Source organism: Zootermopsis nevadensis, unplaced genomic scaffold (genome assembly GCF_977971745.1).
Source record: "Zootermopsis nevadensis isolate Lab colony 2312 unplaced genomic scaffold, Znev_1.0 Znev_ptg000006l, whole genome shotgun sequence".
NCBI lineage: Eukaryota > Metazoa > Arthropoda > Insecta > Blattodea > Termopsidae > Zootermopsis > Zootermopsis nevadensis.
In genome coordinates, this window is record NW_028259138.1 from 13,521,924 (window position 1) to 13,537,479 (window position 15,556).

Below are 15,556 nucleotides of genomic sequence, written 5' to 3' on the forward strand. Positions count from 1 at the left end.
ATTATGACCTCTAATATAAACAGGCTTAAAGTTTTCTCCAGAAGGCGGGCGGTCTGAGGCGAACTTCGATTATTACAAGACCCACCCACCTTTAAAATCGCGGGGTTCCAAGCAGATGTGAATTATCGTCTTTCTTTCGTAGGCCCTGCGAAGAAATCCCACCATTTTGAAATGTTTGTTCATTGACATGAATGGGCTTATCGTAAGTCTACTTTTCCTTACAAAATGAGGAAAAGTTAATAATCGCTTGAAATAGAATAAAGGTTGGGGGGGGGGGGGGGCATGAAAGGTAACGAAAACATAAGATCTGAGTTGTAACCTGTGGTGTGTGAGGAGCGAGTGGCTGGCGGTGGCTCGAGGCAGGACAAGTTCCGGGTATTAACTCTTCTTATAAGGCAGGATACTGGATCCACAAAGATCCGACCCGTCTACCACTGGTTGGCTTCAAGCTATAAAACGTTTAAGTTAGGTTTACCACACGATTATTATACACCATAAATTTTAAGCCTTAAGGCATCTTTGTAGAAGCTACACAGACGAGTTCCCACCAGGAGTTTTGCTTACAATTAAATTAATCTAAACGAAAAATTGCACGCCGATGACAAAATCCTTTTCTTTGTCTGTCGTGACGTATCTGAACAGTCCTGAGCAATATTAGACTCATTTCCAGTGTAGAAGATTAAGGCAACTCGTTCCTTCGGAACTTACACGAAACTTCAGAGTAAAAATTCCTTAAAATTGGAACCAGAATTAAACAAAAAAATCCTTTATCGGAAAAATGACTGCGCTCCAGAGAATAAAAATATAAAATCACCTTCAACAAACGCGAGATCTTTAACGTGTACACAGAAATACAAACACGAATTCAACAGAAAATAGGTTGACTGAACATCACATTATTGTTTCGTGGAATTTGTCTGAGAACAAATGTTTTCACTCAGTCTACCATGAAATTAAACTGGCTAATTAAAATGCATTTAAACGAAACGAAACGAAAATAAAAGTCCGACTCGAAAAATTCTGTCTGATGCATTTCCTATTCAGAACAGACCGATAAAGCGGATATACTTCGCTTTATTGGTATTTTAACTTAGTTTTTAGACAGTCTCACATCATTCTGAAGTTTAAAAAAATCCGAATGATCTTTGCTGATGATTTAACCTATTGCATGGAATCATAAATGTTTTCAAAACAACAATTTGTACCAGACAGCATTAACGAGAATGGTCTAGAACAGTTGTATTCAACTTGGGGTACGCGTACCCCCGGGGGTACGCTAAGACATCTTAGGGGATACATGAAATTTAAAAAAATATATTATTTTATGATAAACACTGAATAATCAGTAATGTAATTTATTTTATTTATTTTAGATGTAGATTATATACCATGTATAACTTGAATTATACACCAACAGCTTTGGGGGTACAAAGTTGAAGAGAAATTATATCTGGGGGTACGCGAAGACATCTTAGGGGGTACGTGAAATTTTAAAAAAAAAATTATGATAAACACTGAATAATAAGTACTGTAATTTATTTTAGATGTAGATTATATACTATGTATAACTTGAATTATATTGGGGGTACGCGAACAAAAAATGGTTGAATACCACTGGTCTAGAACAGGAGTTCTCAACCTTTTTCGCTAGCGTGCCACTAATAATAATGTAAATGTACCACTGACCAAATGCGTTCAGGGAAAACTTATTAATGTTAATGTTATCTTTTGAATTTCTTACTTAGTTCGAGTATCACTCAACATTGGCTCGCGTACCACCAGTGGCACACGTACCATAGGTTGATAAACGCAGGTCTAGAAATAAATGCAGAACAACTACAATCTGATTAATGGATTTGTTATTCCGTCTCCAACCAAAAACCTACAAAACTACGTTTCCGCGTATTGTTTTTAAAAAATATGAGACGAATAACACAATACGTTCCTCAAGAACGTCCGTAAGCAATACGAGACGTAGAAAAATGTAATTTGTACTTCTCACCAAATATTATTATAAGGTGATGGATTAATGTGGGAACAAGTTTCATGCATCACGTGCAATTTCGGTCAGAACTTAATTCAACAAACCATTTCAGAAATCTAGTCGTAAATGGAATAAAAATACTGGAACGGATATTTACAAAAATAGGGCGAAGCGACTTAAGTTTACGGTTCGGTGGATGAATTTTACTGACACAGTAACGATCATTCTAGGCGATCATAAGAGGGGAGAGATTCTTTACCAGCTGCGCGAATATCGATTTCGCAACAGAAACAGTCCTGTCGTAAATAAGTTTAGAATACTTTAACGTACACAAAACGAAGTAAAATTAGAGAGTGCAGGTCCCCACTTCTCTACAATAAGCTAATAGGTACACAGAGCAAAGATTTATAAGCTCCGGACCACAAATATATTATGTATGTTTTAAAAACTCTTTCCCTCTGCATCTTTCAACTACAGGGTGGGTGGAAAGTAAGTAGGCATTAATAATCGCTTTGCATTGGAAATATAAGAGGTTATAACCATTTCTCAATGCCTACTGATTTATTAGTCTTTAGTGTATTTACCAAGTGCCAACACCAGAGAGTGTTGGAATACTTGAACCTCGATGAATCGTTCCTAACCTAAAATAATTATATTATTGAGATTAGATTTATAATTAGTTGTGGTTCAATTAGCCATTTACATTCCTTGTGTGGCTTGTTCATTATCAATACATTATTATGGTAAAAGTTAAAGTTTGAACACTCAAATGGTGTTTTTTTTCATCACAGCTTACTGGAACCCATTTTTGGAAAACTAAGAGGGGAAAGTTTTGAAATATACATAACCATCATTAATTCAAACAGTGCATCACACAAGTTAACTTTTTCAGAATGAGATGGGGTGGGCATGTAGCGCGCATGGATGGTACAAGAGGTGTGCACCGGGTATTGGTTGGGAAGCCTGAGGGGAAGAGACCTCTGGGGAGACCTAGACGTAGATGGGAGGATAATCTCAGGTGGGATCTATGGGAGATAGGAGTCGAAGGAGACTGGATTTTGTTGGCCCAGGACAGGGTCCGGTGGAGGGCTTTGGTTAGTTCGGTGATGAACCTACGGGTTCAGTAAGCCATCTGGTTGGTTGGGTCCACTATTTGGGAAGCCTGAGGGGAAGAGACCTCTGGGGAGACCTAGACGTAGATGGGAGGATAATGTCACTCGGGAACTATGGGAAATAGGAGTTGAAGGAGACAGGGTCCGGAGGAGGGCTTTGGTTAGTTCGGTGATGAACCTACGGGTTCGGTAAGCCATCTAGTTAGTTAGTGTTTCTCTCATATACGATTCTGGCCATCATGCAGCCATTATGTGTAACTATGCCCTCTCTTGACAGATTTTGTTTCAATTCAGTTCTCTAATCGTCTCATATAACATGATGGCTGCTGAATTTAGAAACAATAGGCTCGGCTGTGAGTCTTCAGTTGAACTCGGTTCTGCTTTTAATTTGAGCTTTTGGGGCGGAGACTACTAGCCTGCTACTGCATGTGTCAGCTTAGCAGTTTGCTCCCAGAAATAACTTTGGCTCGCCTTGCTTTTAACTTCTCTAAAGATAGCTCTCGACGCAGAGGCCCTGGCACCACGCAACCTACCTGCTCTTCAAGTTTCTCGGGAGGTGCCCATCTACTCCTCAAGACACGTGAGAAAGTTTACTGCCCTAATCACAGAAATACACTGATAATGCTGTTAAATGCTGTATCGCGTGATCACTTGTCGTCTACCTGACCGTCGCCACAACGCACGTACTTAACAATATTCAGAAAACATTAAAGTTTAACTGAGAAAAGTTCGTCTTAATCTTATTAGGAATATTCAACCCTCCCACCCCATCACACTTATCTCAATTCTGATTAACTTCTGCGTCTATGAAATATTTATTTGTAAGTAAAGTTCACCATTAACGTAATCATCGTATTCGGGAGGACCCGGTTTCAAATCTCGGTCCGGATACCGCCCATCCTGACTCGTGTTTTCGTAATTTTCCTCAGTCCCTCCAGGGAAATGCTATTATAGTACCTTAAATGAGGCCACGACATCCTTTCCAATTCAAAAGCGTCGTTAAACTACAAATAAATATAATGATCGTAAGACGATTAACACAGAGGAGCATGATTTTGTATTCCGAGTGATATAAGCGCTCGGGAAAACGTTCGCAGAGCAAGGAATTTCATAATTTGTAACGTCACCCAGTTGGATTAGTGCTTGGACATTGTAATCAAGTGCATTGCGACTGGCTAGGCAAGAAGCTCGGATGGCTAAGGAACGCGTTCTCCGGTGTCGAAATTCTTGGATTGTGTCCACTTGGAAGCTCGCGAAGATGGGACGATGACATTATGATGAATCTCGTAAAAAAAAATATGATGACGTGGGACAAACTGGGTCAGAATCACATACAATGAATAGTAGGGGCTGGAATTAGGAATGTCGAAACGTCGGCTTATACCACTAGAGCTGTGTTCCGCGACCCGTGTGCCGCGAATTTTTGTAAGAACCTGAATGTATATTCACACTTCAGTCAGAAAAATACAGTATCTTACCCTTCGTAATTAGAATTCCTAATGACATTTGTATGATGATTCATATTTACGGCCGTGCGTTGTACTGAACCCCCTTTTCGTGTGGCGAAATTTTGGGGTGTGCCGTCCTGTGTCTTTGGCAAATTAGGGTTCGCCAAAAGTGAAAAAGGCTACGGAACACTGAACTAAAGAGTCCTTGGCATTTTATAAAGTTCGTTAAGTTAGTGTCACGTCGCCCATTAGCCCTGAAGTCGACTGGAGAGATGACTCTTCTACCTGGAGAAAATCTATGACCTTGGTATTGCCGACCCAACGCAAATCTGTGACAAGAAATTCACCAGCTCAAACGGATCTGTTAAAACACAACCGGGGTTCGATTCTAGTCTGAGGTAGGAATTGTCTTTCTTTACCAGCGGCCGAGACGTGAACTTGGCCACAAACCTCCACTTTTCATTATGTGTCCACGGCGATGAACTTAATTAAACCTCCGGACTTTTACTTCCTTAGAACAGTGGTTTCAACCTGGGGTACGCGAAGACATCTTGGGGGGTACGTGAAATTTAAAAAAATATATATAAATTATTTTATGATAAACACTGAATAATCAGTAATGTAATTATTTAATTTATTTTGATGTAGATTATATACTATGTATAACTTGAATTATATACCAACAACTTTTGGGGGCACAAAGTTGAAGAGAAATTATATCTGGGGGTACGCGAACAAAAAAGGTTGAATACCACTGGTTTAGAAGGTTGGCATACTGTGTGACATATCGATAAAAGCAGTGTTTCACTCAATATCTAACGGGACCAAGAAAACACTTGCTTTAAACCGTTAATACTTCCCGTTTGCAATCTAAACGACAGGCCCTAATTATGACAAACCTTGCTTCACGATTTTAAAATATAATCGCTTTCTAAGTGTTGTGACTTGTTCATTTTACGGCGCACACAGCTCCAGATGTGTTAATGGCAAATCCGGATACAGGTACTATCTCTGCAGCTGCCTGGAAAGACTGAGGAAAACCACGAATTCTCTCACGTAGGATTCGTAGTCCACGGCGGAGATTCGAACCTAATGCCTCCGAAATATTAGACTTGCGCGTTATCGATGTATCAGCCATCTTGGTCAATGTTTTCTCAAATTCGTTGGTATTCAACAGGTTACTAGAAGTTCCGCGTCTGGAACCTAACTTATATTTCCACTGGGAAACGACTTAACATTTAATGACCTCTCAAAGTTCAGCGAAATCTCGTACAATAGATCTGTGAAATGGACTGAGTACAAGAAAGTCTGGTCATTGGATTACTTTGCGAGTGGAATATATCAACCTTAATGCCTACAGCTTTACACAGCGGTTCTGAAAGTCTTTTGTAAACATATTCAGAACAACGCAACACAAAATGAGTGTTACAAATATAAAAAAGAGCCAATGACTACATGTCATCACAAGTATTAAATGTAACCTATCGAGTTGAGGTAAACAGGGGAAGAATTGCGAAGTTTTCAACAGAACTCAATAAGATCTTAAAAATTAACGGGGAAAATCGGGAAATGCGGTATAAAGAGTAAGTAAGATTGCATTCAGTTTCAAAAATGCGTCGTAATTTTTTCAGATCTGCCGCCTTGATTTCAGTAGAAACGAAATTCATGGTGAAAATAGTAAGTTACTTTTGTTTTCCTGATAGTATCCCTACGTTTTGGATAGTAATGAAGGGAAGTCATCGTCTATGACAGTGGTATTAAACCTTTTTTGTTCGCGTGCCCCCAGATATAATTTCTCTTCAATTTTGTGCCCCCCCAAAGTTGTTGGTGTATAATTCAAGTTATACATAGTATATAATCTACATCTAAAATAAATTAAATAAATTACATTACTGATTATTCAGTGTTTATAATAAAATTATATATATTTTAATTTCACGTACCCCCTAAGATGTCTTCGCGTATCCCAGGTTGACTACCACTGGTCTATAACATTCAGTTCATACCTGCTGCAAATGTTCATCTAGTACCTTCTCTCAAGGTCAACAGAGGCCAGCGATAAGCCGAGGCAGTTTGGCCAACCGTAAAATGTTGTCACTATACCTTGAGGTGTACTCTCCCACCTGGATCGTTAAACAAACGAAGCCACGCGGGTTAAAATAATACGAACACTAAATGCATAATGTTACGAAAGACGGCTCTGTTCTGGGTTGTTGCGTCAGGCAGACGTTTCACCGACGTTTCGGATGCCCTTGGTGCCTCTATCATCAGGGCGAACCTCTCTTAACGCCGCAGAAATGCAATGAGCGTTACATTTCATTACTCTGTCCAGGTACGTCAACGTGAAGTGACCGATAAACGAGATCTTAAAAGTGAAAATCGTATTATAATTGCAGAAAACAAGAAAATAAACTTTAAAATTTCGAACTCGGGCCAATGCAAGACAGTTAAAGGAGGGTCAGTCCCTAGGAATAACAAGACATCTTCCAGAATACCGCGGAATACGAAGGTAAAGATTAATTTATCTTTATTTAGCGTACATGCACGTGACAACAGATCAAACTATGTTGCCCCCTATTCAGTAGTGAAATACACGACGTAGGCCTATGGTGTTGGTACTTGAAACACATTTTATCTAGAGATAAAAAGGTTCTTTCCATCGAAATTTGTCAGATACATTTATTTTTTATATATATATAAAATTCATCTCCGTCCTCCCTTATGTAAGAATCGTCATAGCATGTGCTAATTCTTGGCTAAAAAAGTTTGTCGATGAGTGTTTTGCCTGTAGTCTGGCAGATATTGGCCGACGTTTCGGAGGAACTTCCTGCCCCCCCCCCCCACCCATCATCGGGGCGATAATGAAGGCCAGGCTCCAAATGCACACGAAAATTCATACGATGCAATAAGACGAGTCATTCATATCCTGAGTAAGATCACGGAGAGCTCCACCTCGAGTTCCAAAGTCTTGTGTCATCGGCCAGAGAAGGCAACGAGACTGCTCACCTGACAGGATGCAGTAATATCCTATCCCACAGTTTGCTGGAGGGACTGAGAAAAACCATGAAAAACGTGTTAAAACAGGTCCCCGGGGCCGAAATTCAAGCCGGGATCTCCCGAATACGTAGCACAAAGCCTAGTCATTACACACCACAGCATTTTGCAGGACATTCAGACAGACAACTTACCGCTCGCTGTCTGTACTGTGTGGGCTGTGATACGTGACCTAACTCTTTCTGAGGGCCGACACAAACTGCATTTGAAAACAGGCCGCTCTAAGAAAAATGCCCTGACCTGAATGAAAATCAGTTGCAAGCGACGAAAAGGGAAATCCATTTGGAAGTTTAAAAACAGAAAACGTGAAAATAGTTAAATCTGGGCGACTGGAACTATTCGCCGGTAAAGCTGCAGATGGGTCGACGAAGTTCAGATGAGTGTCTTAGAGGAACGGACTCGGGGAATAGTGGACGTAAGTGCACGATTTTCCTAGACAGATTACAAAGAGCCACTGAAGGCCTATAAGGAATCCCTTGTCTTCAATCGGCAACATCCAGAATAAAAGGCGGTAAACGTAGGTCGGGACATCGCCCTGTACTAGACAGAGGCCCCAGAACTCGGAGATCGCTAGATTGAATCTCGCTCGCACCATAAAAACACGTGCGTTTCTATGGGTAGGATTAGTCACCTGAGAATTCTTTATCGGGATATGCCACGAGGACCGTGGTCTTCTGGGATACTGTTGGTAAGCTTCGGAAAAACGCTCCTATCCCGAGGATTAAGGCGGCATGTTCCTCCGAAACTCTGCAATGTCTGCATTCTAGAAAATATGGCGCGATGTGAAAAGACTAACCGAATGTAGATTTGGGATTATTTCTTTCAGAGTAACAACAGCCCATTACTGTGTTATATTTTAAGTGTTCTTTACAATAGTAAAAAATGTATTAGGTTACGAAAATTTATTATTATGGTGGCGGGGCGGATCACCAGGTCGCAGGGACTTGGTTGGTTTCAAGACAAAAGAACTGGCTTCCTCGAGGACCTGGCCAGACACTTTAGCCCGGGTTCTGATTTTAATTTAATTCATTTGTGAGATTTAAGACAAGGATATTTTAGTGCACAGCACAAAGCGACACAGTTAAACAGCGGCCAGGTATTTGGGGGCGAGGCGAGTGCTACAGAATGTCAAAGATGTTCGGCCCCAATCATCACGAGCACTGAAGGACACCCTGATTTTTTTTTTGATTTTATATCCATCCTTACCAAGGGCACGCGTTTTCTGCACAGGATACAGAGGCCAAGTCCTGTCTGTCGATCCGCAAGTTTCATATTGATCTACAGAAAAAGCTGTCGTGCGAATTTAATGACGCTTAGTTATAAGCCATACTTTAATCGAACCTCATCGAATATCTCAAAAACTAGTTTATTATTTATTTAGTGTTCTGTCTGATGACAGGTCCATATGAACAGAATCCTTCCATCCTTTTCTCGGACTGGGACCTGTTCATATACGTTCTTGGCAGATGATCCAGAAGTGGTTTGCCATTGCCTTCTTCTGTGTGTGAATGCAGTAATTGTTGGGATGCCACGGAGAAACCGGGGAAGCCCCCGGAGGAAAACTCCCTGTTGCCTAGACCACGGCCTTGCCCAACCGCCGGGAATCGAACCCGAGACCCCAGGATTACAAGGCCAGCGTTCTAACCGCTAGACCACCTCATCTTATTATTATTTGTAGTGTTCTGTCTGACGACAGGTCCATATGAACAGGATCCTTCCATCCTTTTCTCGGACTGGGACCTGTTCATATACGTTCTTGGCAGATGATCCAGAAGTGGTTTGCCATTGCCTTCTTCTCTGTGTGAATGGAGTAATTGTTGGGATGCAACGGAGGAAAACTCCGTGTTGCCTAGACCACGGCCTTGCCCAACACAAGTTATAAATTCGGGCACCGCCGGGAATCGAACCCGAGGCCTATAAACATCGGGGGCAACTTCGGCGTAAGCAGTGCATTAAGACAAAGTCCTTCGGCTAGACGCAAATGACATATGCACATTTTTGACGAACACATCGTCCCCTCTGAGGGCACTTTCTCGATACGAGAAAGTGTTTACATTGACAATAAGTATTTAATTTAATTTTGTGTTCACTTTTCATCGTTTTCTGTGCTACTGTATTTATTTTATCCGCTGGCGCTGACTAGTATTAGCTCCAAGATGTTTAGTCACGTCTTGAAAAAACATTTCAAACTACACACCGGAAGCAAAATTCGTCACATGGATTCACTACTTAAAAAAAAAAACACGTGATACGTAAACATAGATCACAACTGGTGGGGCGAGGGGGTTTCGTTCCTGACCTAATATTTTATTCTTTTGAGTTTCCTACAATTAAAATTGCACAATATAAATGTATAAAAACATTTACAACCATAAATTTCATATTAAATGGTTCGGTATGGAAAATAGATTTTTCTTTTATCTCTGCGTCCAGACCGGCTCTGGGGGACACACCCCAACCTCCTATTCAATGGGCATCAAAGTATTTTCCCGGGGGTAAAGCGGCCGGGGCCTGAACCCCCATTACCCCGAACGTCTTCATGGCGACAAAGGACAAATCTTACTTTATCTTTGCATTAGATACGGGATTAAATAATGGGGTATATTAAAATATTATTTACAAAGGCCTAATGCAACACGGTAAGCACCAAAATATAATATTAAAGTGAATCGAGGTTCATGGAGGTTATTTAAGGACGTGTACGGAGAGGGTTATTAAAAGAGACTTTCTGTGCAATTTTAAACTCTGAAGGTAGTGGAATTTTATAATAATTGTGCAGCCTCCTCTAATTTTTCCTTCGCCCTTCACAGATTACGTGAAAGATGAGATGTACCTGAATAATGATGTCATGTGACTGGAAACGGAATCATAACACGGGGCACCACCGGAAAATGTTTTCCTTCCGGTTAAGGTGCCAATGAAGACACTAAAACGCATACGACGCTTACAAATCAACCTGAGACGAGGTTTTCATGGCGTGAAGTTTGATACCGTCTACATTCCATGATAAAAGCAGGTCGAAACATGCAACAGCATTGCATAAAAACAAAACACAGTCACAGCTATTTCACTCGAACCTAAGATGCATTCATTTATTATAACAACTGCACAATCTGTAAATGTCTCATCACCGATGGGTTTACTAATGGTCTGTTCGAAACAAGGATAAATAATGAAAAATAACTAGACCAGATTCTTTGAAACGTTAAACACGTGACGGAAACCCAAATCCTCGACTCTTTACTAATACAGACGCATCGATGAGCTTCAAAATCAAACATGATTGTAGATAATATCGAATTTCAACAAAACTGAAAATAAATTAATATCCACGCACTGAAAAAATATGCATTTCCCTTCTGTTGATAACAATAATGAACCACTGTGATTCAAAATCGTATTTTCCTGACCATATTTAGTTAGTTAACTAATCCTAATTTCATGAGAATCTATCATACGGTATTAATGACGCGATAGCAGTATTTTTCTTCGTCAGTTGGTAACAATGGCACACCGATGTTGTTCATAATCGAATCTACTATACCGACTTTAATCAGAATCAGACATTTTATATTTCTGTATTTTTTAAGGAATTGCAATAAATTATGATAATTTGTATCTTCGTCTGTTGGTAACAGACGTAAATGGGAAGACAAAATAAGGATTAATCTTAAAAGACGTGCACTGCAGACTCGCTGGGACTGATAGAAGGCTTTTGTGAACACACAAATAAACCTCTGGGTTACATAATACGTGGGGAATGTCTTGACGAACTAAGCGAATATTAGCTTATACAGTAAACCCAATTTCACGGCTACCGTTCAAAATCAAATATGACACAAGTTTTAGTGCAGACAACCTACACTAAACTTCACTAAAATTACTCTCGTCGGACATGGAGAAGGAATAATGGAACCACGATCGCCAACAATCGAAATGAACCGTGAATACGCTCAATGTACATAAAAAATACGGTCTAATGCGGTAAAATAACACATTGAATGACGTATGGCCTACAGACATCGTTTACCGAAAACCGAACACAACAATGAATCTAAAAGAAAATAGTACATAACCTCCTGCTTCCTTAGAACTGTATTCTATGTTGCGTTCGTCCACCCAGGCTTGCTTATCTACATTTCTCGACGATACATCGCATTAAAAATGTAATTTGATTATTTGATTATATTTTCACAGGGGATAAAGAGACCACACTATGACGACGATTTTGAAGAATATTTTCAATTAAATATTAAAAAAAAAATTTAAATCTTCACGTGAAGTGATTCTGTATGGATCACAATCTAATTTGCTCATAATTTAAGCAAAAACCTATAATACAGTTTTGCCAATGCACACGATAAAAATATATCACGATGCCTCGAAAATGATAATAATTTACTCTTATATTTCCAAACACATCTGAATGAAAACAGAATTTTACCACTGTTGAAAACAATAATCCTTTCGGCTACAGACACAGGGAGGTTTACATCAAAAATCCCTCTTGAAATATCTGGAGGAGCAGATAGACAAAACTTTTTTTTAGAGAACGACTCGATGACAATGCATAAACCATGTGTGTAAACGAGATCCTAAGGAGAAAAATATGTTTCCAGAAAATCTTATTATATCAAAGTAGCTCTCGGTTACGGCCCTGTGATGATCATACAAGGGAAAGTCTGTACTAACCCTACCACAGTCAAATTTAAAACATTATGTATACTTTAACGTTGCGATAAAAATTGTAAACAAACTTCTCTTACGAGGGTCTGACCTATGATAACCCATTGTAAAAACTGTTCATCGATCGATTCTTCACAGAAACAAATTCTGAGTAAACAAAGGTATGAATGTACTGCATTTATCTGCCCTTCCTTCCCCATCAGAAAACAAGGCAACGGAGACATACCCCGGTCTCTGCCCGCAGCAAAATCTACGCCTGCTTTAACTGTACTGTGTTATGTACGCCAACGAATCTCGCGTTACCATCTACATTTATATTTAAATATTACTGATAATTATAAATATTTTAAACCAATTAAACGCATTACGAGTTAGCTTCATGCTGCCATGTAGACTAGAACTTCGTTACACACGTAATATCTTGCTTTATAATCTAGAATTTCTAATATTCGTTCACACCAACTGCACAATGCGTTCTACATTCGACCAGTGAAACAGCTTTAGTGATGGCCGATTACGAAAACAAAATACTACACTGTGTGGTACTATACAACAATTTCACTGGAACTATTTTAATGCTTGACGACACTAATTATAATTATTCCTGACAAAATCAGTCTTCTTACATACCTGTATTCTGTTTTACGTTCAAACACACACAGATGTTGAAGATAAATAAACATCACACACCATTACAGACAAACTGAAAATTAACTGCAAACAAAACTTACTTTGGAAAATCTTATCGGTGAACAGAATTCGTTCAGGTACTTTCCACGCAATTTTATACCGTAGCACAAATACTAATCACTGAAACCTAATTATTATGCAACATGATGCAGACCTCAAAGATCTGTGCACTATAAATCAGTGATTATTCGGATAATCACGTGATGAAACGTAACAAATCGTTCAAATTTAATACCGTACCAAACAGAAGTCGACATGCTTCCTGCAGTAGTCCAGTAACCTCGCATTCGCAATATTGCCATTAACCACATATAACTCTCTCTGACCACACATAACACCACGATCAATAAACAACTGCACGTTGCGTTTTCTGTAGGTTAGTTTGACATGCCTGAAATCCATGTTTTGTCACAACTCACTGGTACGTAAACTCAATCCTCCGTCGCCGGAAGTTCGTAGTGGCAAACATGACAAGTATGTAAAGTATTGGAGGAATCGCGATCACATTGCTAGCATTCTAGTGCTATTTCTGCAAAAACACTTCATGTAATGTATGAAAATTATATTGAAATATGAAAGTACTCACCAGAGGGAAAGTTGGACGCCTTCTCAGCGAGTTTGGTGGAAATTAGGACGGTATTTGGTCCGTAAATATGAAGAGTAACTCTGATTTTGGTATGCCAAGAATGGCACAAAGAATCCAGACAACGCACAGAACTACTGCGCACAATTTCCGCGCATGTGGTGACACAAGCTTGTGAAAGGAGAATCTGAAGTTTGATCCACTAGCGTTTCCCCCACTCCAAGTGTTCACACCGTTACGTCACGTACCGGTTTGCTTACGTATTGGCAGTGCCCTCGCAGGATAGCTTCGGTGGCCATTTCAAAAGAAAAATAAATATGTAGACCGCAGCTGTCAAAGAATACTCCTGCTCCTTTGTTATATATTGCCGTTTTGCCAGATAAATTCTTGACAAAAGTCATAATTGTACTCTCAAATTATCAGTGTGATCCACGATAAATTGCCAATTGACGTTAGGTTCAGATAAGTACACTGATGCATTCCGTACTGGCTAACATCCTAGTAATTGTTCTGATAAAACAAAAGACATGACAAGAGATACAACATAGAATAGTAGTCATAATATTCATTACCTAGGGTGCACTTGAACAATGTTTGGATTCATCCGATTAAAACACATCCATTTATAAAAGTATTAAAAATTAACACTCGCGGTATGACAACAATGAAAGTGACCCTATTTCATGTTCGTTTTCTTTTTAATTGTTACAATGGGGTGTGTCTCTGTTAGGCAGTGACTAACCGCCTGAGCTATCGCACTGGCAAAGATAAATAGCACATTTTGCTCGTGGCTATTTTATGTATTATTTTATGTATTATAGAAACAGAAAATCTCTTTGAGTTCCTCCGTTCATGACGACCTTCAGCTTTTGAATTTGATAGAGCGGCGTTGAGTAACCCACGACTAATAAATTCAAGTTTGGTGCAAATCGGTGTATCCATTTTTGAGCTATAAACCAGCAAATAAACACACAAACTCAAAACATCTTTATACTTATATAAAATTAAATGTGTCAATGAATGAAATCGCCACTTTACTACCATATTTTCCTTATTTATTAATAATCTACGATCAAGTTGTATGCATGTTAAAATATGTTGACGGTATTTCTGAATGTCGAACGTAACTCTCTCATTCAACTTTTACCAAAACATTTTTAGTTACCTACATGCATGACGTTGGTAATATTGTTTACAGTAACATCTTGCATTTTAGATTTAAAACAAACATAAACCACAACCAAGAACATCTTATTCGTCCCTTCTAATGCTGTGAAAAGGACGTGAAGATGTTACCTAACATAATAAAATAATCATACAGTCTGTAGACTATAGGTAAAGACTATTATGGGAGAATTTACCAAGTAACATAACCTCAATTATACAAAATCGACTTTGTGGATTCCAATGACGGGTGCAGATTCCTTTTAATTTGATATATGAACTAAATCCTTGAAGGAGAGTCCTTCTTAAGAAGCTAATTATCGCTTAATTAGTCAATAAACTGCCCGGTGACTTAATTAAGTCTAAGTATATAGGCCTATTTCATTTTCCTCCTAACATTATGCCTCATGAAATTTCCCAATTCAGAAATACTTCTTACATTATTAATCCTTTCAGACACTTGGTGGGAATTCTTGGACGGGTGATAAACCCGATCTACACAGGACAGCAGAATAGACGAGGACACACATCCAAGCCTCGAGTGGGGTTCTAACCCATGATCCACGTGTTCGAGCAGCCTTATGTAGCGCATACAATCGGAAATGGAGCATGAGAGAAGACGGACAGACCCCACCCTCCCACCAAATAGGCCTCTATTTTATGCTGTTCTTGCAAGAATGAATTCAAATTGGCACGATGACCTTCAGGAATTTCAAGCAGGCTCGAACGACATTTTCTGGTGAACATTTCACTTTGTGCATCATCGACACATTCTTCTCGAGTGTCATCGGAAACAAGAAAAACCACTGTCACTGGTGTCACTGACTTCGATCGC

General features: G+C 39.4%; 1 protein-coding gene across 1 annotated transcript in view; it reads right to left on the reverse strand.

Annotated features, from left to right (window-relative positions):
• Positions 1–15,279, reverse strand: part of sd (TEA domain transcription factor 1 homolog scalloped) — a 146,560-nt gene extending 131,281 nt beyond the window's left edge. The window contains exons 1-2 of the mRNA XM_087343821.1: positions 15,276–15,279; positions 13,016–13,087 (exon numbers count right to left, since the gene is read on the reverse strand). Of these exons, the coding sequence (XP_087199947.1) occupies positions 13,016–13,087; positions 15,276–15,279 (76 nt within the window). The remainder of the gene's footprint in view (positions 1–13,015; positions 13,088–15,275) is intronic.
• Positions 15,280–15,556: the final 277 nt, after the last annotated feature.